The following is a 23,782-nucleotide window of genomic DNA, read 5'->3' as shown; positions in this document are numbered from 1 at the left end:
GGAAGCTCCGCCAACAGGCTTGATACATCGAATTTTGAAGGCTACGGCCACGGGTTTGGTGTACTAAGTGCTGGAGGCTCGCAGTGGCTACACTTTAAGGAGGCACAAATCCTATGCGCGGCAACACGCGCTCTTCTCGCCAAAAGGTAGAAAAGTCTCAATGACTACTTTACGCGCAATTGCACTCTCTTTTTGTCGCAATGTCGACTACTTATTTTTGTTGCCTTCTCTTAGCGGTCACTAATTTACTCGAGTAGAACACACCTTAATTCATGATAGCCTCAAATCTTCTGTCATGCCTAAACACTAGGACGCGTACACGAAACAAAGATCTCAGATGCATAGCAGCAGTGCCAGTACGCGTACACGAGACAAAGATCTCACACGCAGTGGCAATGGCTAACCAGGGACTGGTAGTCTAAACATAATAGGATAACTACTCGAGAGAAATATGGCCGAAAGAAAAGCATGACACACAATATTTACATTTACATTCATTACTGAATAAATTTTGGTAGTTTAAAAATTCTACAAATATGCTACATAATGTATGCATCTCTTTTTGCAGGCCAAGCTTCGACGGAGACTCTCCAGGACGCTCAGTGTACCTACAATGACTCAGCTAGCTTCCAAATTCGGGAGCTAAGTGCCAATAACTACTCGACGTGGCTCCTACAGTTCACCTAGCGCATAAGCTTGAGGGCTGGACGACCAATGACTACTTGGATGATGACTGGCGTGAAGACCAAGCTCGCTGAGACCCTTAGATTGATTATTTAATCATTCCAAGGTTCGGGGCTGATCAGTTACACCCAATATTGATTTTTTTCAAGATGAAAAAATAAGATTCAAGATTTTATTGACCCTCAACCTGATTTTTTGATTCAACATAAGGCTCGGGGGCTACTCCATATGGAGTGCGACTTTCGCCACACTCCATATTACATTCCAAAGATGAATATTACAAAATCAAGACGACAAAGGGTTTGAGCACACCATAGCCTTATGGCAACTTTGAGTAACTTTAAAAATTCAGCTAGACAAAATACTCGAAGAGCACCAAAACTACTTGGTGAGGATCTAAAAAGTACTTGAAAGCTGCTACATTCGACTATAAAGCGCTCGGGAGCTTGTCGGGATAGATCCCTAGTACCCACAAGAGAAGAAGAAGACGGACTCCTACTAGGATTCCCCTATAATCCTACTGGGACTCATACCTTGTAATCCTACTAGGACTGCTACCTTGTAACCGACTAGTAATCTCACCCCCTGGAGTATACAAAGGAGGGCAAGGGTCCCTAGATCGGTAGGCGAAGACCTCATAGAACCACAATAGAGGACCAAATCTTCAATACCAAACAACACCCAAGCGTAGGGCTCAATATACAACACCCCAAACAGGACGTAAGGTATTACGCTACTCTAGCCGGCCCGAACCTGTATAAATCCGTGTCTTGTGTCCTCGTTTTTACCTTCGAGTTCCAGATCCGGCGATCCCCACCAACCAATCTACTACCTCGGGATACCCCTCGGTAGATTACCGGGTATAAAACACCGACAGTTCCAGCTCCAAGTTCTACCCACCATCATGCTCTAGAGATGATAGATCCGTATGCCACTTGTTCTCGCTAGTTTGGTGGTGACAACCCACGTTTGTCCCATTGTTCCATCCACCAATCTTGTCTACCTTGTCACATGGAGACCCCCACAAATCGACAAGCTAGTCGTGTAGCGGTCATGTAACGGCAAATCACCTAGTGACGCTATCTATGACAAGCGCTCTCTCTCTCTCTCATTTACTCTCTCATCCACATTGACTCTTGATGAGTCGTCCTCTTGGAGCCAGGCTGTCGGCGTAGCCTTGTCGACTTAGCTCACCCACTTCATTAGACAAAGATCCGCCATGCAACCGCATTGTCCCCCTAACTCAACATCCGTACCAGCTCCGAGTTCTCCCACCGTCATGCTCCAGAGATGACAAATCCTGATGCCACTTGTTCTCAATCGCTTGGTGGTGACAATCCACGCACGTCTCATTGCTCCATTTGGCGCTCTTTGTCCGGCATGTCACGTAAAGGTCCCTACAAAATTGACTAGCTAGTCATGTAGTGGTCGTGTAACGGCAAATCACTTGGTGACGCTATCCATGATAAGTGTGCATACTCTCTCTCTCATTTACTCTCTCATCCACATTGACTCTCAATGAGTCCTCCTTCTTGGAGCCGAGCTAGCATCATGGCTTATTGTGTTTGCTCTTTATGATGATTGTTTGGACCAATTATAAATTTCATAATTAGTATAGGTGTAAACCACAAGAACATACTTGGTAACAAATGATTAGTTTTCTTATATTCCCCAAATTTGAAATGTCTAAAAAAAATAATCGAAGGTGGAGCAAAGAATTTCTTGTGGCGGTAGCTCGGAAGAACAAATGCGTACAAGAAAAATCAATGAGCTCCATCGCCCACCGGTAAATCCTGTTCCGATTCCAAAATTTAAATTTGATTTCAAATCCTGAAATTTCTTACAGTAGTAAAACCCCGAATTGAAGGAGCAGCTAGATCCAAAACCGAGCCGAAAGCTCCACATCGCTCTCTGCTCATTGAATGCTGTAGGCTTGCAGATTCCTTCGCATAAATAAAAAAAGGAAAAAAAACCGCATCCCCCACTCGTCCCTGCGGTGAGTGCGTGCCACTCGGCCCAATCCCCTCCGTCCCCTCGCCTCCCCCACACGAATCCACCCACCCCGCTCCACCGCCGCCGCCGCCGCCGCCGCCGCCGCGATGTTCGCCGGCGAGGCGTCGGAGCTCCAGGCGCGGCTGGCCGCGGCCGTGCACGCGCTCAACCACGACGCGAACCCCGCGGCGCGCCTCGCCGCCAACCAGTGGCTCCTCGCGCTGCAGCGCTCTCCCCAGGGGTGGGCGGTGGCCACCGCCCTCCTGGCCGCCCCGGACCCGCCCCCGCCCGCCGACCTCCTCTTCTTCGCCGCGCAAATGCTCCGCCGGAAGATCCAGTCCCCCGGCCCCGCGCTCCCCGGGGCCGGCCTGGCGCCGCAGCTGCTTGACGCGCTACTCCACGCCGCGCAGCGGTTCTCCGCCGCCCCGGCCCCGCGCCAGCTGCTCACGCAGATCTGCCTGGCCCTCTCCGCGCTCGCGCTCCGCGCCGAGGGCGGCGTCGACGACCTTTTCGCGCGGATGCCACTCCTGCCGGCGCCCGCCGTGCTGGAGCTGCTCACGGTGCTCCCGGAGGAGGCAGCGCAGGACCAGGGCGGCGACACGGGGGTCGACGCCGCCGCTCGGTGCCGGTTCACGCGCGAGGTGCTTGCCCACGCGCCCGCCGTTATTGAGTTCCTCCACTCTCAGTCAGAGAAGGTGCCCGCCGACGACGACGGGGTGCCCCTCCACGAGCACAACCGCAGAATCCTTCGGTGCCTACTGAGCTGGGTATGTATGTACGTGCACTGCCCTTTGCCTTGCCCCGCGTTCAGCTGCGTTCTTCTCTAGCGCACTCGATCGCTGACATAAAACGACAATGCAGGTTCGGGTGGGATGCTTCTCGGAGACGCCAGCCACCACGCTTGCCACACACCCACTTCTCACTTTCGCGTTCAACTCGCTGCAGGTGCGAACAATGCAGCCTCCTATTCCTTATGAGTGCTGAAAAGTGTACTTCGAGGAATTACTTGTACATTCCACGTGCTCACATGCTGTTTTGTTGCTGTGTGGCTAATGAAGGTGTCCTTTTCGTTTGATGTGGCCATAGAGGTTATGACTGAGCTTGTCAGCCAGCACCAAGTAAGTTCGGTTCTTCTGATTTGTGCTACTTTGCTGCTTATTGCGTTGGTCCAATCAAATTGTCTAAGGCCCCGTTTGGATCCTTGGAATTGAATTCCATTCTAATAATCATAATTTAGACACAAATTAATTAAGCTAATATAGTTGTATGTGGAATATATTTGTATATTATTGTTGGCCATACGGGAGAGATACTTATGTGCTGCACTTTTGCTATAGGGAAGCGAGTTGAAGAGCGTGCTATAAGTTGCACATTAGAAACATAGCATGAGGATCTATAGAATCAATTTCCATCTCCCACCCCATGAATTTAAGATAGGCTTATATCTAAACTTTGGAAAGTTGTGGAATGACACATTCCAAGACAAATAGCCTACTCCATTAAGTAGATTCCAATTCCTTCAAAATGAAGGGATCCAAACGGGGCCTAAGTTTTTGTATGAAGTAGTAGTTGAATTGGATTTTGTTGACCAAAATGGTCCTAGAGCTTCTTTGAGCCTACATTTTGCAATGTTCAGAACTTCAGGTAGATAGTGAGGTCTTTTTCCACAGATATTTATGCGACATGAAAATTAATACCTGGAAGTGTTGCTATGAGTGAAGTCCTGCTCTGTATCTTCTTTCTACAAGCAGAGGGGCATACCCTGTTTCAAATTTCACAAAATAAAATCAAAGCAGTCACAGGTCCAGGTCTTATAATTATACATTTCAGAGTGTATATAGCCTAGCTAAAATGCACATAAGCCATCTACTAAAACTAGGAAAACTGCAATGAGAACCAAAATGTATAGCTCATTCACCATTTTCTCGGTCAAACTTTGGCAGTCAAACTGTCCCATGAATTCCTTTGGCAGTTATTGTCTCCTTAAGCAATACCCAATCTTTAGTGTTTCATTTATCTTCTGCTCTAGCCTCTAGGCGTCCAACAGAAAATTCCATCCTCACTAGTTACTAGTCATGAATATCTGAACATCAAGCTGCATCACTTCAATGTTTGAGTGGTTTTCCTCCCAATCATCTGCATATATATATTCTGATTTCATTACTCTTTGATAGGTGTGATATTTTTTCTCTATATAAGCTGTGATCTTGGGTGTGCCAATATATAAGTTTTATTTATTTCACATGCGCTAACTAATGCAATTTGGTGGAGTCGTAAACTCCAGTGGTATGATATGAAGTTGGCATTTCTCTTTATTGTTCCACTGTATGTTGATGTGTATTGAATTGATCTGTTTAGGAGTCATCTTCTTTATCATGCGATGATTACTACCATAAATAGAATCCTCAGTGGTTTCTGTTTCCATTTTCCCCGTGAGTTTTTGGGTATCTTAATTCCTAACAACTATAAGCTTATTTCAACTTATAATAAGTTATTTGATTTGTGCTGCAATCTGGTTGCAGGAGTTACCTGAGGCCTTTCTAAGTAAAATGCCTTATATAAGGGAAGTTCTTCTTCTACCAGCTCTAGCCAACAGAAGTGAGAAGATCATTGCTGGTCTTGCGTGTTTGATGTGTGAAGTTGGCCAGGCAGTAAGATTTGTTTCTTTATACTTTAGTATGGTGTCGTGCAGTGTCTATATTATAAGCAAAATCTGAAGACATTAATAGTGTGTTGGAATGAGTATGTGAAGGTAGTCAAGGAGATCTGGAACACACTAATGCAATAATGCTACTATGCTAGTGCTCTGTTATCTATAAAATGCTCCTACAATTAGCAGAAAGGTCGTAAGTGAGGAGTTCTAATGTGGAAGGGTGTATTACCATTTAACGCATTTTCAGAAAGCATTTTTATTCCTCCTGAGCTCGTATCTGTTGAACGCAACATGACAGCTGTTGAACTTTTTTAGGCACCTGCTTTGGTTGCAGAAGGGGGTAGCCAAGCACTTGCTCTCGCCGATGCACTTTTGAGGTCAATTTATTGCATTGTTTATGTGGTACTTTTCCTTGAGTTTTAATGTTTACTTTCAAGGCTTCCAAATATTGTTATACTGCAGTTCATTTCATTTTACCATTTTGCTGAAATGCTTAACCTCTTTTGCAGATGTGTAGCTTTTACGAGTGACGATTGGGAAATTGCAGATTCAACCTTGCAATTTTGGTAGTGATGCTTTCCTTTTTCCCATTCATTTTCATTCATGAGAATATCTTCTTTACAGTATTAAATAACAATTAGTGGATGCTCTTTGGGAGCAAATTGTGCTCTCCTTTTGTTGGTTTGTGTTGAGGTGTTGTCGGTCTTTTGTCTGTGCGTACTAATTTAGGATGGGCTGGATTGGTAACTGGTTAGCATCTCCTATGTTATTGTTGGGGTCTAGTAGGCGTAGGTGTGATGCAGGGATTTGATCTTCAACTGGAGTGTTCTAACAAACTTCCTCAAAGCTGTGTTTTCTTACTAGTTCGTGGTCCATATCACTTAAAAGCTGTGTTGACCACTTCAACTTCTCATGTTGTGATATTTCACTAATTTCAATTCCATTGTGGTCAGCACCTTATAATATTTTCTATGACTATTATTGATAATTTGATATAAGATGCATGTGAAGTTATTGAAGTGCGTAAGCTGGAACATCTTCCCAATATTATTCTACTGAAATGAAGTTGAGTTCCCATGGTATTAATGTGCATGTTTGGGATATAATTATTTGTATCTTTTATGTTGAAACCCTACACTGCAGGTGCACTTTGGCACATTTTATTCTTGGTATTGATGTGAAGACAGCCAAAAGAAATGCGGCACAAGAGTTGTTTTTGCCTGTGTTTTCTTCACTGCTAGATGCTCTTTTATTTCGTGCTCAGGTTTGTCTGTTTTACCTTTATGTTTTGCTCATTTTATGTGCATAGCTATCGTCATCCTTGGGTTTATATCATACTTCATGTAATTGTTTTTCCATTCATTTAACTAAATCAGAAATTGCACATTGTCCTTGTTTTGCATATCTAATTGTAGGAACAGAGGATTTGCAAATCCAGTTGTCTTACCTTGACATGTGCCCATTTGTAGATTGACACTGATGAGCGTGGCACTGATGGAGCAACTTGTATGCCTGATGGACTAGCACAGTTCAGAATGAATTTGGAGGAGCTTCTTGTAGATATTTGTTTGCTTCTAGGTGCCCCTGCATATATAAACAAGGTATATGGTGTTTGCTGAAAGATTGCTCATGACCCATTGCTATGCACACAAGTGGTTACTTGTTTATGGTTTAACAAATGTTCGAACATGCTTCTTTTCCTTCTGTTACTTGGAACTCTTTTTAGAATAAGCATGACGTAAGAACACTAGTTACAGTTTGTATATGGATCCAAGAAATGCCCATTGTTTACAAAACAGTGCGTAGATGGTAGATTTTAGGAAAAACTGACTTAGCTAATGTGAGCAAAAAAGGAAAAAATTGCATGAATCAATATGTTTAAGAACGAAGAGAGACGTAGTTGCTAAAGATAATCTATTCCGATCAGTTACTGACAAAACTGACACCTTTATGCCAATTACATATTTTATTTATTTTTGATTTTTTTTATGTCATGGGCATGAAGTACAGCTCTTATTATTGATAACTGATTTCATTTTAAATCTTTCCTGCGAACAATTATTTTGACATTTTTCTTCTGCACATTTGGTGAGGCTATTGTGCTTAAAACTTTGTGTTCTACCTGTGCGATGCAGCTCTTTTCTCATGGATGGGACTTCTCAAGCCAATCAGTTCCTTGGAAGGAGGTAGAAGTTAGGATGTATGCACTTAGCATGGTAAGCTTATCCTACCTATCGGTAAAAATTGCTAGTTACTGTCATAAGATATATATAGCATTTGAATGTCATGGCTAATATTAATTTTATTGCTGTTTATCTGCTTGTTCCCACCATTCTGTATCTGATTACTTCCTGCCAGGCCTTCTTTAAGATCTTTTCATATTGTTTCCATCTCTTATATAAGCCTATAATCACTTAATGTCAATCTGGCACTTCAAAATTTTGTGGGAACTTCTTGCAGTCAATGGATTGTGTAATATCAATTTAAATGGGCCATAAGTCCTGATAAAATTTGATCTAGAAATGCTTTTTGAACCAATCAAGAGGATGGTTCCCAGTGAATGATATTATGTGTGTTTTGCAATTTGCTCACTACAATTCTGTTATATACATGTCCTGCAAATTCTAATTTCCTCCTTTTATTTTCTTTCTCATTTTGTTGTTGCTTAGACATGTGACACATGTCCATATCTTTGTATGTTTGGACATAACTCACATAAGCATGCCAGCGAGAGCAGGTTTGATCAGTATGCACATAAACTGTTGAATTTCAGGTTGCTGATACAATTTTACAAGATGAAAGCTCCTTCGATTTTTCAATGATAATGCATTTTGTGAACATTCTGTCCAGCAGAACTCCAGTTGAACTGGATGGAAGTCTGTTCTTGGTAGGGCTTCCTCAATATGCTTCCAATGATTTTTATTATATATTCAGTTTTTCTTTATTTTTAATTTGTGAAGCTAATTTTTTTCTGTATTTTCCTAAATGTCAAGGTATACAAATCATTTGGCGATGTCATTGGTTCTTACTCAAAGTGGCTATCGTCTTGCCAAAGTAACATTAAACCTTTACTGTAAGTATTTTGAATGTTTGTGAAGTTTAAAGATTGTGTTTGTTCACTATGGCTGTTTAATATTTATTTTATCATTATGTTCAGCCTATTTTGCGCATCAGGAATTTCACAATCTGTATCATCAAATGCTTGCTCCTTAGCCTTGCGCAAACTTTGTGAGGATGCTTCTTCATTCATCCACGAACCTCAGAACCTTGAAATTCTTTTCTGGATTAGTGAGGTAACATTATCTCTTCTACTTTACCAAATTCATTCTACCACAATTTTCCCAAATGGTACTGGTCATTACTAAGGAGACAATATATTGAAGATGGCACTTTACCTATATCAAATTATACTTTTGATATACCAACTCGGTATTAAAAAGATTGCTGAAAATATTTTCATTGCTTCTACCATCATGTTTGAATGTATCCTTCCTCTCTTAAGACATGATCATAGGGCCAGCCCTCTTCTAATACTTGACAAGCTAGAAAAGTTTAGATTGTTTATCTATGCTTGCTATAAACTCACATATGGTCTGACTTAATGTTTTAGCGTTGCATGCCATCAGTTAATTAAGTAACAATTATATGCTCTTTCAAGTATACCTTGACAAATATTCCTTTTGGCATTGTATGCAATGTAATATTGAAAAACAGTGTTCTTGTAGGGCATGGATAAAGGGAACCTGCGGCTAGAGGATGAGGAAGAGATAGTTAGTGCAATTACGCATGTTTTGAGTTCTGTTCGTGATAAAGAGTTGAGGAAAAGTTGGCTGGCTAGGTTACTTTATTCCAGCTACTCAGCAGTGGAAAAGATTGTATGTTCTCTTTCCCTGGTGTAGCTGTTCTTCCAAAATTCATATGTGAACTGTTAATGACTGACAACACCTAAATTGTTTTTTTTCTTCCATTGCTCAGATTGACATAGACAGAGATCACTCACTAAGGCAAAATCCAGCTACTTATACACAATCCTTGGACCTTGCTGTCCGTGGTCTTTACAGGTATGTTGATAGTTTTTGTATTCTTCATGTGGGTTGTGTGTGCTCTACTTCTTTTATCTCTTAATGCACCGATATGCAGCTGTCCTGTGTATTTGCGAAAAAAAAGTTTGATATTTCTTTTTCTTCGAGGATTGCTGCACTATTGGGTGATGCTATTAGCAATTGATTGGATTTTCATGTCTCACTGACATGCTAGAATCTTACAACTACTTTGGTCTATTCTCTTTTTTTTTGTGCATAAGGCATACCTATAGTCTGCTTTTTACATTTGGCTATTCACGTGTTGGTTAAGAAATTGGAAGTCTGATTTTATCGACAATATAAGCAATCATTTCTTTTACAGAATGAGTGCTCTCTTTGGTCATTTGTCTACGGCAATAACATCTGGTCTGGTCGACGATGATATAATTTTATGTCTTCTTGGAATATTTTGGCCACTTCTTGAAAAACTTTTCCGATCATCTCATATGGAGAATGCTAGTTTATCTGCAGCTGTATGCCGTTCTCTTTCTTCAGCTATACATTCTTGTGGTAAGTTAAATGGGTTTCTAAACTGAGAAATTTGAAACTGTATAGCAAATGCATCAGTTATCTGATTTGGCATCTGTACTTTACAGGACAGCACTTTCATATCTTGTTACCTAAAGTTCTGGAGTGCTTATCTACAAATTTCTTACTGTTTCAAAGGCATGACTGCTTCTTGAGAACAGGTAACAAGCTATACTTTTATTGCACAAATAAATTTTGCTTACTGAAATTCAATTCAAAATAAATTATTCTCTGTACCTCGTCATTAAAACAGCTAATACTTGATCATGGTGTGATCAAGAGGTTTGGCTGCTGTTGATATGTTAAAGATGTGCAAATATGTATGAGCTTATGTTGCTCTAAACTCAATTTACATCTCTTAGGGAATTTTGGAACACTTAACTGCCTTATCTATGTACTTTTGCTATACTTTTGTACCAGATTGTTTTCTGAACTAGCTCATAGAATCATAGGTTTATGTATCCATGGGACAATTCAATATACTATATGGAATCTTGTTTCAATTAATTTATGGACTCTACTTGACCTCACTCAAATTTTCAGCTGCCAACGTTATTGAAGAATTTGGTCACAAGGAAGAATATGGGGCTTTGTGTGTTAGGACTTTTGAAACTCTTAGCTCTGCGTCCTCAATATCAACTCTTAATTCTTCTTATACGTGTGATCAAGAACCAGATCTAGTTGAAGCATATACCTACTTTACATCTATGTTTATCCGCTGCTGTCCAAAGGTTCTTATTTTTCTCATGTTCAACAGAGATTGTTTTGTAACGTATTTGAGCTCAGTAGCTTGGCATGATATTCGATTGGCATATTGACGCTAGTTCTTTGTTGATTGCATAAATGATCAGGAAGCTATTGTTGCATCTAGCTCGCTGCTTGAGCTATCATTTCAAAAGGCAGCTATATGTTCTACAGCAATGCACCGAGGAGCAGCACTTGCATCAATGTCATATATATCATGTGAGTGCTATCTATTCACTTCTGTGTATTGTCCTGTGGCTGTAACTGCATGTGTTTCTATTCCCCTCATTCTTTGAATAATCATACAATGGGTAAACTTGTACCTGGAAATTTGGAATTGAAGTGAAAACATATGCCTGAAAAAGGTTGGCTCCTAAAAACTATTGGCCTGCTTGGCTTTACATTTATAATAATTTTCTTTATCTCATAAGATGGATCTTTGTACATGGTCTTTTCTGAATGGCATGTTTGATTTTTCACTTTTGCATGCTTACTAAAGAGAATATAATATAATTGCATACCCCTATTTGTATTGTCTCTTGGCACCTGATTAGTGTCATTGGTCTTGGAAGCTGATCTTTAGCGAACGAACAGGCTGGACCTTGTAGTCTTGCACAGCTTTAGCACAAACTAGTTAAACTAGGTGCAGTTTAGGAAAATGTAGTTCTGTCCCTTCTTGAGATCATCTAGAACCATTTTCTTACTTTCCACTTTTGAGACATCATTAATAAAGGAACACAAATTGAAGGAAGCTATTATTTTTACTGCAAATGCATGGATGTATTTTCATCTAGTTTCTGGACAACAAAGGCAGTTTGTGTGGCAAAACCTTGGCATCAGTTTATTAGGCTTGGTAAGTTTTCTATAGAATTACGACCGTTTAGCATGTTTACTAAAGGTCTTTCTATAACACTAGAGCACGTTGGTGGCAAAGTGTCGTGATTTTCTAGTTTGTGTTTCTATGTTTTGGGGGAGTGTTTAAAATGTATCTGTCCTTGCTGATCATTTTATACTAATATTTGGTGACCTTTGGCGTATGGATACCTTATATGCTATAACCTACCACTGTCATGCATCAGCTCAAGCTATTGCGCTTAACCCCTGTTGTTGCACTCACATGATCATTTGCAACTAAATAATTCCAAAGTTATATGTCATCTGCAGGTTTTCTTGAGGTTGTTCTTGCTGCTGTGCTAGAATCTCCAGAGTGCATCCCTGACGGATCACCTGGTGTGGTCCTAATTCAAATCTTGGCACGCTGTGGTGAAGGTTTATTGTCTAATGTACTTTATGCTCTACTTGGTGTATCGGCTTTATCAAGGGTGGGTGCAATTTAAAGAACAATTCCATAGTATTTGTTACTATTGGTCCGCATATGTTTTTTCTGGATACTCAACAATCTGTTATCTGAGACATCTAAACTAGCTAGTGCATTGTACCTGTGTATGTAAGCCTTTTAATAAGCTCTTGATCTCTTCTGATTTTTGCTAGTATACTAATGATTATGCTGGGATAAGTTGACTGATGAGTTCTTAACATACTACCGGTGTACTATTTTATACTGTTGCAAGTTTGCTCCCGTTTTATCTGTGATACTCATGGTTTAAGTTATGTGATTAGACAGATCTTGCAAAATATTCACATTACTTTTTCCGTGCAGGTGCATAAATCTGCCACAATATTGCAACAACTGGCTGCAATGTGCAGTTTCTGTGAGAGAACGACATGGAAGGCTGTTCTTAGTTGGAGTTCTCTTTGTGGGTGGCTACAATCAACGGTATCCTTTTAGCCACTGCTTTAATTGTGATTGTTCCAGTCCTAGACATACCCAATAATGCCAATTTATTCTTTTTGTCGTTATTTGAGTTCTCAACTATGTTTTGTGTTTGCAATTATTGACTGAGGTAGTCTAAATCTGGCATTTAACTTTCAGAACCTTGACATGTGTTATTATGCACAGTAAAGTGATAAAGGACTAGCAATGCTTTGATGATCATATTTTTAGTAACTGTCTGGCATAACTGCTTCTATTATTGAACTTGAAACATGGAAGCTGGATTAAAAACATAGATTGAAAATCATTCAGGCTTTCCCTTCATTTGTTTACATAAAGATCAGATGCCAGATCTGGAATTCTGGATTCATACATGTAGAGAGATTTGGCTGTTATTCATTCTCGTATCCAACATCTATCCTGCAAAGTTACTGACCTGTTTCCAATCTTGTTTAGGTGAAGTCATTGCCCTCAGAGTATCTAAAGCAAGGGGAAGCTGAAATGATAATTCCGCAGTGGCTGAAGGTGCTTGAGGATGCAGGTTCTGACTATCTTCACAGGACTGGTGATAATATCAGAAATCATCAAGGATACATGCAAGGGAAGGGTGGTAGAACACTTAAACGCATAATCAGGGATTTTGTGGAAAGCCATCGAAATGCCCCAACCCCCTGCCCTTCATGATATGCGGATGAAACTGATTTCATCAGTCCTGATAGTGGAGTGCGCGGTCCGTGTTGATCCTAGGGTTTGACCTCCATATACAAATCTTTAAGTCGGAAAATGGGCTACTTGCTTGTTCCAATGACCTGGTTTGGACTTTGGGGTTTTGTCTTCCTCTGTATAGCAAGTCACCAAAGGGCAAAAGTGGAGCAAGTTGTCAAACCAGCCTACTCGGAATGAACCGGGAACCCCATGGGCCAATGTGTTCAATGGTCCTTTTCAAGGTTGGAAGTCCAAAGTTTTGCTTCTCCATGGGCCATGAGGGGTATACTGGAACATTTGGGTATACTGGATGCTTTGAGAGAAGACGGAGAGGTGAATGCAATAACTGTATATATCATTCTTTTGCGATTAGCAATGTACAAAACATTCTTCTTTGTTCATACTCAACTTTTGAGCTCACATGGGCAAAGTTAATTTCAAATGTATATATCTGTTACTTCATCGGCGATGCCCCTGCAACTTAGGCCAGCGTTCGGAGCTGAAGGTTCACCTAGAGAAAATTCTGAGCTGGAGACATTGATCTCCCTAGTGTGAATTAATTTTTGTACTGATTATTGTGGCGACAGTATATATTCCCTCTGTTCCAAATTATATGGCGATTTGACTTTTCTAGGTGCGTAGATATTATTATGCATCTAGATATAGGGTTTATCTAAGTGCATAATAAAGTATATGAATCTAATAAAGTCAAAACGATCTATAATAATTTGGGTGTAGCGTTTCTGAGAACTTAGATTTCATTGCAGTGATAGGTGCTGACCAGAAAAGGATATTGATCGGTAACAACACATTAACATATATTCCAAGCACCAAGGGAGAAGATGGCATGTGCCATCAATTATGACAGCTACAATTTCTTATTTTTCACTACAAAAAGTTCTGCAATCCCTTATTTGCTATCGGATGATGTGTAGAGCCCACCTGTCACTGGCAGCGGCAAATAAGAAATTCTGCAATTTGTAATGGCAAGAAATAAACTTATCAATCATTATTTTGCCCATGACCTTGCAGATGGTTTAACCTTCCAATTTTAACATAATAAAATCCTCCTCCTCCCATCATACTTGTTCCTCAGTCTCTCTAGGAAGGTTGCAATCCCAGGTGACCCAACATGACTCGACCTGGTCATTGTCTGTAAACCATGCATATAGTCCTGTTTTTCTTCAAAAAACATGCATCGCTCCTTTTGGTAAAGCCTGAATGCACGTTGTATGGCGTCGACTACCTGGTCATGTCTGTAAAGCACATTAGCAGTTCATAATGATATCTGGTGCAGTTTTTTGTAAGGGAAACGTTACCGGGCTGAACCTTTCATCAGTTTTGAGCCTAATAAGTAGCGTAGGCAACAAGGCAAGCACGACACATCGCGATTCGAAGCGCACACACCTTTTAAAGCACAAGCTTTGGCTAGATTATGCTCGAACATGTGGCTTTAGCCTAGCAAGGACGCTAATGCTAGGTTCCGTTTGCAAAGTTCACGTGACAATTATGGATGTGTTTAGTTACCTGGCTAAGGGTTAGCCAGCCCCAGTGCCAACCAACTCATTTTTGATTATCTGGTTAGGCCCTTTGGCCAGGTTCTACTAATGCAACCAAACCTCCTTAGCCAGGTTAGAGATAAACTTGGGAATCCTCCGTCCCCAGCAAGCCAGGCACAGCCGCATGAGCCTCTGCCCCGGCAAAAATACAGTAATTGTCTGGTCCGGCCGGTGGAGACCGCACGGCGGCGCACGAAGCTCTCGGCGATGGGGAGAAGTGGGAAGAGAAAACAGGATGGTAACCTCACCTGTGGCTAAGGTTATCATAACAACTTGTACGTCAACCAAACATAATCTTGTACTAGCCATGCTTAAATCAAATATGAACAAATTGTGGGCTAGCCTGGCTATAGATTCTAGCCCGGCTAGAATAAGCCAACAAACTAAACATATTCTATAAGACCAAGTTGAGAAGCATGGTTGGCACTTTCTTTCTCAAAGTCGTCAACAATTTTGCCTAATTTTAAGATTTTTTTCAGTATTATGAGAAGTCTCCGCAGCTTGTAAGGGCCTCTTTGGGAATGCATGGTTCTAGGAATGCAGAAATAATAAAAATATAGGAATAGAACACGCTAATACCTTGAAACCTATGGAAAGAGAGCAAGAATAATGTACGTTTGGATGTAGCACATGAACTTTGATGAGAGATTGACATGAAAGAAACTTACATAAGGTTCAATCTCTTAGTAGAATTCGTCAAAAAAGCCTATGGACCATGCCATTCTATATTTTCATAGGATTTGCACAAACTCAACATTTCTTCCAAAGGGCCTTGTAGGGAAATTTTTTTATAGGATTCCAGTCCTCCAAAATTCGTTTATTTTTCCTATTTGTTCACAAAGGGCCTAAAAAAGATTTCTCAGGACAAAGTTTTGCACCTCTTCAAAAATGGAGCTATATGTTGTTACTTCACATATAGTTTTGCAGGACTGTATAAAATGCTATACATTTTAAATTGTAAATATATTTACTTTCCCATCTAACCTAAATTGCAGGTCCATGACATGTTGGTCAAATTTCTTTAGTTTTTCTTTGTATGCGTGAAATGACATAAAATGTATTGGGAACATCAAATTGATGTTATTAGACGTACCATGAAATATAATTTTATATTAGGAAAAATTCGAATAGTGAAAAATCAGATAATCCCCTAAACTATGTTTTGGTTTAATTTACCCCCTAAACAATACTATTTGGTTTCAATTTACCCATAATGCAATTTGCCATTTTTGTTTCTCTATGCAAAAGTTAAATTTTAATTTAAGACTTTGTAGGATGGTAGTGGACATTATAATCTATATTAAAAAATATTTTATAAAATTTCCATCATTAGTTTTTATATAATTTCGTATGTCAAGGATAAATTTTATTATCAAATATCCTACCCTATCAAAATAATGATAAAAAATTCATGATATATTTTTGTAACATGTCTTGTGGTGCGTGCTATCATCTTGCAAAATTTGAACTTAAGACTCCACTTGTGCATGGAGAAATAAAAAAGACAAATTGTGTTAAGCGGTAAATTGAACCAAATGGCATAGTTTAGGGATAAATTGAACCAAGAAATACTTTAGGGGTTATCTAGACTTTGGTTATACTTGAGGGAGTAATTTGGACTTTTTTCTAGCTGTGATGTTTAAAATTATATATTTTACAGATAATTCTATTTACCGTATCAGTGTCCTCAATGATTTCTATTTGGATCAATGGGAACTGGGTTAGAAGGTAGTGCTTGGAAAAACCTTTTCTAGAACATCCCAGCTTTCAGGCTGATCACACTATAATCACCGTCGCATTTCATCTTCATCCCGTTCTTCATTCAAACCTTCGGCAATTTCTAATTTTAAAGATAGCCATGACGAGTCAAAATTTAAACAACAAAGAGAATAACTTGAAATGGCATGTTCCTGTGTCTCGTCGGAGTCTCCTTCTCAAAGCGATTTGGAACATTTGGACGACGTGCACGCGAAGGCACTTGTGCCCCTCTCACCGGTTGCCTATACATTCAATCAGTGCATACAGGTGTCGGATTGATCCAATTCACAACATGTGGGTGGTGGACATGCAGAAGACGCTCGACGTCGCTGATCTGCCGGCGGCGGCGGAGAAATGGCCACGGCACTGCATCTTCCGCGTGCCGCCGCGCTTCCGCACCGTCCACGGCGGCGTCTACAAGCCGCAGACGGTGGCGCTCGGCCCTTTCCACCACGGCGACCCGGACCTGGCCCCCATGGAGGCGCACAAGCGCAGGGCCGTCGCGCGGCTGCTCCGGCGCGCCGGCAGGACGCTGGCCGATCTCGCCGCGTCCGTGGAGGAGGTGGCCGAAGACCTGGAGGACGCCTACGCGGGGCTCGGCGGCGAGTGGCGCGGCGAGAACAGGGGTAGGTTCCTGGAGATGATGGTGGCCGACGGATGCTTCCTTCTGGAGGTGATGCGGCGGCGCTCCGGCGACTACGCAACGGCCGACCCCGTCTTCAGCCGGCACGCCGTCGGTCACATCGCGCCGTTCGTGCAGCGCGACATGCTCATGGTCGAGAACCAGCTGCCGCTGCTCCTCCTTCACAGGATCGCAGCCGTTGAGGGTGGAGAAGCTTCGGTAAGTGCTCGCCGCCCACAAGCATTTACTGCTGTCGTGCAGCGATGGACACTAGTCACACTATTAACAAAACATTGTGCATTTCATGCCATGGCATTGGCATCGATGGACAGGACGAGTCTTCCATCAACCGGGAAATCCTCAAGTTCCTCGGCGTGGATGCCGGCGACGCCAGGGCGGGTCCAAGTCCAACAATGGTCGTGCTCCACCCTCTCGACCTCTACCGCCGGAGCCTCTTCGGCACCCTCTATAACCACAAGAAGGAAGCGCTGGCAGATCCCAGCACCGTGGCCCGCGCCGCGCCGCGCTCGGCGCAGAGGCTCTGGGAGGCGGGCGTCCGGTTCCGGTGCAGGCCGGGCGTTCTGGACGACATCGAGTTCGACAACGGCAGGCGCAGGCTGGAGATGCCGGAGGTGGCGCTAGACGACTCCACCGAGTACAAGTTCCACAACATGATGGCGTTCGAGGCGCTGCACGGCGGCGGCGCCACGGGCAACGACGTGACGGCGTTCGTGCTCTTCATGAGGGACATGGTCGACTCCGCGGGGGACGTGGCGCTGCTGGCCAGGGAAGGGATCCTCTGGCACGACCTCGCCGGGGGCGACGCGGCGGTGGCGGGCCTGTTCGACGGCCTGACCAGGGACGTGGCCAAGACCGGCGAGAGCAGGCTGTGCGCCGTCCGCGACCGGGTGGAGCGCTACTGCAACGAGAGCTGGCGCGTCTTCGTCTTCGAGTCGTGGGCCAAGCTCAGGAACACCTACTTCACCAGCCTCTGGGCGTCCGTCGCCCTCACCGTCTCCGTCTTCCTCCTCATCACCGACGTCATGCAGACCGCGTACGCCGTCATGAGTTACGAGCTTACAAAGCATCGGCACGGCTAATTGCACTTGCAGTTGCAGCAATCTTATTTTTCTTTCCTATTTTTTCGTTTCCGTGGTGTTTTCCTTTGATGACTGTTTTGAGAGCTTGACTTCTTTTTAGAGACACAGAGCTTGTCCATAGCAAAACGTTGATTCTATTCCGTCCTTTGCCACACCAATCCAATGGCGGAGGATAGAATAGAACCAAGGTGCGGCGAAGTCGCATAATATTCGGATTCAAATAGTCCACGGATATACTCCCTCCATCCGACCTTTTTAGATTCATAATTATATTATGCATCTTGATATCTCATATGTCTAGATTCATAGCAAAATCTATGTACTTAGAAAAATTAAAATAATTTATAATTTGAAACAGAAGGAGTCATTTTTTGATGGAACAGGAGGGAGCTAGAGCCCCTAGAAACGGAAGGAGTAATTCTTTTGTGAAATCAGCAGTATAATGAAAAAAAACTGCAATTTGCAATATGTGTATTCTGTGCCTCTCAATTTAGCCTCGTTTACAATTCTAATTTTCTTCAATATGGTATTAGACGTACAATTGATACATTAAGAGGTTGGAGATGCCTTGGTAGAGACCGTGTTCAGAGATGATGGCTATATTATGGTTGTAATAAGAATAAAAATTGAATTGGTTCCCAGATGACTTACGTTGTGAAAAAAATGAACTGACGTCGTCAAAAAATTGAACTCTTGGTGCCCAGATTTGGAGGAAGAAAACATAATCAGCTTTTTTATAGTCAAATTGTATAGTTACATACATTAATACTAACTGAAATTTAAAATGTCAACAATTTGTGCATAAAGACAACACACTTATTCAGCAAATAAAGGGCGTTTTTGGTTTCGCAAGAAAGTCTCGCCACACATCGCTCGCATAGACACTGAAGCAAAAATTGGTTTGGTTTTCTTGCCGCGCTGCTTAGGGAACTGCAGCAAGCTTTTGCTTGCTGAAGCAGACAAGCCAAAATAGCTCTTCACAAGGCAAGTCTTGCTTGTCAAAGCAAGGCTAGGCAATGCTCGTTGAACTACCAAACTTGCTCTAAGAGAAGTTGTCATAAATCCTTAAGGGTATACATGCCATCTTATATACTCCATGACATACAAGGCGATTTCTTAAAAGTTCTGAGATATTAGTTCTTAGAAAATCGATTTTCAGTGAAGCTATTCCAAACATGATCTAAATAAAACCAAATTTGGTCAGTTTTATTCTTATGAAGCAAATTCAATGGTAATTTTGTCGGAGCCAAAATTCTTCAAACCAATTTAACCGGACGACTTAACCAATTTAGTCGAATACCCACCACTAATCGTGGTGTCCCCTCGTGACCGTGCATGGGCTGTACAACGGGAAGGTACTCCAGCCCTATCGGTTTTACTATTGCAAGCAGTGAATCACTACAAATTGGAAGAAAGTTTATGTATAGCCTATGCAAACTAATATTTTACTTTAGCTAATTGGAGGCCACGTTAAATCTTGTGAGACGTGTAGAAAATATATCCTAAAAAGTATAAACATATGACCATCATTCCAATATGCACCAATCATCGTTGATGATAATAACATTGGATCTATTATATTTTTTAATAAAAATAATCTAAACTAACCTATATATCTAAATTATCAACCTCTGTTCAACCAAATTACCCACATATGCAATTAAAAAAAATCCTAAATAACCTCCTAAATTTACAACTAAATTACCCTACATCTATCATTATTTTCAATATACAAAGAAAAGCAACACCTAAATATGTATCTAAGTTCCTAAAATCGTAAAAGGGCCTAGCATAGTGGTTAAACCACCTGAGTAGTATGCAGTAGATTTAAATTCGACTCTCTGTGGGAGCGAATTAAATGGATCTAGAATAAAAAAATTAGAAAAAATACGTTGGGTCTTCTTATAAAAAACTTCACCTGCGAGAGTAAGACAGTCCCGGATTTTTTTCTAAGAGAAGAACCTTCGTAGGTAGGATGAGAAAATCCCCGAACCTCTGCCCCGCCCTTACACAGGGGCTCGTAAGCTATTGTGAGACTACCACAAGGCTGGTGACCACTGCAACTACCCTAGGTAGAAGGGGCAAACAAAACCACAGCTGCAATCTGGGCATGCCTTGATATGTGCTTTGGTGTGGTGACAGACGAGGAGATTTTTTGACCCCATCTTGAAGTTTGCTCCCACGAGGAGTCCAACGCAAGACTTGAGGAGTGCTACTCAGACCATCTAACCAACTCAACTAGAGACATGTTCACATTTCTTTGCACGGGTTGATACACTACAAGAAATCTTCCGGTATATGATGAACCAAAAAGTGTTATAATCGCATTTTTTTGCATCATAAACTGTGATTTATGACGTGGGAGTGACGGAAATCCTTCGCCATTAGTCAAGCGTCATAAACCACGACTAGTGATGTTCCTTATTTCGGTGCATCACTAAGATAATGACGAATGAAAATTCGTCCCACAAGTCATCATAAACTGACTCCTGCGTAGCATGTCACGTTGGACCACAGTCTGTGTGGCATGACGGTTGTGATGAACTGTTTCGTCATAGATTAAATTAGGCCCAGTTCTTGTTGGACTGAGCCCAATAATTGCCGTCGTCATCGATTGATTTAGGCCCAATTCTTATTGTGCCGAGCTCAATAATTGCTGTCGTCATAGATTGATTTAGGCGCAATTCTTCTTCGATTGAGCCCATAATTGCTGATGTCATAACTTGGTTTAGACCCAATTCTTATTGGATCAAGTGCAACATATGCTGACGTTATAACTTTGTTTAGGCTTATGAAATAATGGGCCGAGGGGGCGAGCCCACAAAATTTTGGGCTCAATTATTTGCGGGTGTAGCCTAGGTAGCGCTTAATTAAAATACAATCTAATTTAATATTACATACAAATAAATTCTGTAATTGGCAGCACAATTAATTTGTAGATACCATACATACAAATAAATATTTCTCATCACACTTCACACATAATTATTCATGACCAAGCATATTGTCCATAAGAGATTATAAATCACTACACATGATATCTCTCTGACCAAGAACAAAGCTGACCTAGAAACACATTGAGCACAAACCACAATACTCACAAACCAGCACAAGCAGCTGAGAGGACATGAGCAGATGCCTAAGAAACACATTGACCTTACCCTTTGAAGTTTAGCAGTTGACGAAGGAGGTACTCAGTTTCTCTTACTGCTTTCTTCAAACTCTCAATCTTCTCAGACTGCATTTTTGTTGCTACATTTGAAGCTTGTGCCTTCATCTTCAAGTTGCTCAACATTTGCTCCTATTCAATAACTTGCAGCTTCTTGTAGCCCTCCCAAAGAAACTTTAGATCTTGAGCTTGTAGCTGAGGCTAGCTGTACTGTCACATAATCAAGGAAGTGACTTGAATACAAATCACGAGGACCAGTTTCAGCCTACAAATGAAAGGAGCAGAAGTCAAACTTCAATCTTAAATAAAGCAACTGAATAAAGTAAAGAATACACGAGCACGATAATCACTTGTTTAGTTACATACCATGATATATGATTGAATTTCAACGATACAGGAACGTGGTACTAGGCCTTGCACAATAAGTATTTGGTCAGTTATCTTAGACATAAGGAACAGAATGTACTATGACCATAGAAATGCAGATGCCGGCCTTGCAAATAGAACTAGAGCAGCCAAGGTAAGAGAAGGAACTCAAATATAACACAATACACCGTGAATTTACTATTTGCTAAAGAAATACTCCAGCAGCATGGGGGCCGTGGCCACATCTAGGTGTAACTAGACTCAGAAATAAACTTGAGTAGAGTGCTATTCGGTAAAGTAGATGTAGATTCAGAAAATTGGAGGGGGCTATAGAGAAAAGAAATGAGATTCTCACTTGTGGAGCTCGAAGTTGCAGTGGCGCAGGCAGCCGGTGCTTGCGTGACATCCTTGGTCAACTGCTCAGCTGCGCCAGCATAGGCGCAACCACTGCAAGGATGCTGAGATGTTCCTCCAAGAGTATCACCGACCATGTCGCACCTTGGTGACTGCTACCCGTGGAGCTTGACGCTGCCGCTGAGGTACCCCGCGACCGCTGAGGTCAGCCACCACCGCAGATCTAGTTGGACTTTATAGATAGCAGAGAGGAGAGTGCTAATTTTGGAAATACAAGGCGGGAGTTTAGAGGGGCACTCCGATAGCCATGTTTTTATTATTTGGGGGGAGGCGAGGAAATACAAAATTTGAAGATGCCGCTTTCAAGTTCCTGGGCGCGAAATGAAAATTTGGTAAGCTGCACTTGCTGTGGGGTCACTGACAAGATTGTGCGCTCTTATCAGACCCATTTATCAGCGAAGCTGGGTGCGTTTCATCTTGCATACAACATAGGAGGGAGATGAATATCTGGAAGAGGCCCACGCTTCAGTGAACCTGGGTACGTTTCCAGTCGCTGACTGTCACGCCCTGAAATTTTTGAATTTCAGGATGTGATTATAAGGAATAAATAAACAATGAGTTTCTCATAATTTTTAAAATTTTCCAACATTTGTTTTCTTTACAGGAAATTGAGTATAGGAAAAAAGTTGATTGTTTGTCTAAATTAAATAAGGTTGTTCTGTGTGCTGCACTCATACTAATGCATCTTGGTGTTTCTTGAGTGCGAAAGGTTTTATTACGCATTTAGACGTTGTCCAGACCCTTCCGAGAATTTTCTAGCTTTTTTTGGAATTTATTCTCCTTTTCCTAGGGCTAAATCTATTTATTAGAAGGCTCCAGATTCTTTTTCATGGGTTCCAAGTATTTTATTTGGATTCCTCATGTCCCAATCTATCTCTAGGATTTTTCCTAGAATTTTTGGTATGTTTGGAATATATTTCGTGAATTAAATGAATCATCTGGAATTTCTAGATTTTCTTTCACGGGAAATATATTCCTATCCTACCGGGCCGAGCCCGTGGGGCCCAACCCGCTCTGACTGGCCTAGCTAGGCCCATCTGAGCCCAGTGGCCACCGCCCCCAGAGGCCGAGCCGGCCTGCGCCGTTGCCGCCGCCCTCGGAGCCGAGGAAGCTGCAGCCGCCGACGTGCTTCGTCGTCGATTCGGCGCTGCTGGAGCACCGCCGAGCAAAGCCGTCGCTGCTAGGAGGACCGCGTCACCAAGTCGACGATGCCTAGTCCTCATCACCAAGTCCGTGCTGGAAGGCTGCCACCCCGTGAACATCGAGCCGGCCGCCGCTAGCTCCATTGTCCGCTCGATTCTGGCCATCTCCATCCATATACACCGCTGGTGAGCGCATCCCCGAGTTCGCCTTGTCGTCCTCTCCCTGTTCCCAACCTTGGCCGAGCTCCGCAGCACCCCCAGCGCCGGCGATTTGGGCCACTAGAGCCGCCGGGTGCCACGGGGAAGAAGAACCCATTTTGTGTTTAGGCCCCTTGGAGATCCTGTAATGTTTAGAAGTTTTTCTTGTGTCTTGCGCCTTTCCCAGATAAGCCCCTATATCTATTAGGTCCGTGCAACCGAGCCCAAGCCATCCTCTTTTGCAAATCTAACCCTGAGCATAGATCTATTCGTGAGCACTATTTCATGTGTC

At 42.1% G+C, this 23,782-nt stretch overlaps 2 protein-coding genes across 2 annotated transcripts; both read left to right on the top strand.

The window, feature by feature from the left end:
- The first annotated feature begins 2,697 nt into the window (after positions 1-2,697).
- LOC101773337 (importin-13) lies at positions 2,698-13,629 on the top strand. The gene is made up of 21 exons (XM_012848586.3): positions 2,698-3,443; positions 3,538-3,621; positions 3,735-3,794; positions 5,199-5,327; positions 5,645-5,706; positions 5,839-5,895; positions 6,473-6,593; positions 6,799-6,930; positions 7,465-7,545; positions 8,103-8,216; positions 8,323-8,402; positions 8,487-8,622; positions 9,055-9,204; positions 9,305-9,390; positions 9,734-9,921; positions 10,008-10,100; positions 10,483-10,670; positions 10,791-10,902; positions 11,848-12,005; positions 12,344-12,460; positions 12,914-13,629. Exons 1-21 carry the CDS (start codon positions 2,784-2,786, stop codon positions 13,139-13,141), a joined length of 3,036 nt encoding a protein of 1,011 aa, XP_012704040.1. The 5' UTR covers positions 2,698-2,783; the 3' UTR covers positions 13,142-13,629.
- Positions 13,630-16,773: 3,144 nt separating this feature from the next.
- LOC101765782 (UPF0481 protein At3g47200) lies at positions 16,774-18,545 on the top strand. The gene is made up of 2 exons (XM_004980526.4): positions 16,774-17,320; positions 17,434-18,545. The coding sequence occupies exons 1-2, from the start codon at positions 16,787-16,789 to the stop codon at positions 18,199-18,201; spliced, it is 1,302 nt and encodes a 433-aa protein (XP_004980583.4). The 5' UTR covers positions 16,774-16,786; the 3' UTR covers positions 18,202-18,545.
- The last annotated feature ends 5,237 nt before the right edge of the window (positions 18,546-23,782 follow it).

This window comes from Setaria italica, chromosome VIII (genome assembly GCF_000263155.2).
Source record: "Setaria italica strain Yugu1 chromosome VIII, Setaria_italica_v2.0, whole genome shotgun sequence".
Lineage (NCBI taxonomy): Eukaryota > Viridiplantae > Streptophyta > Magnoliopsida > Poales > Poaceae > Setaria > Setaria italica.
This window is presented reverse-complemented; position numbering and strand designations above follow the sequence as displayed.

Excerpts from the sequence above, each read along its gene's own strand:
- LOC101773337 (XM_012848586.3), top strand. The coding sequence starts at position 2,784 with ATGTTCGCCGGCGAGGCGTCGGAGCTCCAGGCGCGGCTGGCCGCGGCC. Across the intron at positions 3,622-3,734 it reads TCGCGTTCAACTCGCTGCAG|GTGTCCTTTTCGTTTGATGT; the intron begins GTGCGAACAATG and ends TGGCTAATGAAG. Across the intron at positions 10,101-10,482 it reads TGACTGCTTCTTGAGAACAG|CTGCCAACGTTATTGAAGAA; the intron begins GTAACAAGCTAT and ends TCAAATTTTCAG.
- LOC101765782 (XM_004980526.4), top strand. The coding sequence starts at position 16,787 with ATGCAGAAGACGCTCGACGTCGCTGATCTGCCGGCGGCGGCGGAGAAA. Across the intron at positions 17,321-17,433 it reads TTGAGGGTGGAGAAGCTTCG|GACGAGTCTTCCATCAACCG; the intron begins GTAAGTGCTCGC and ends ATCGATGGACAG.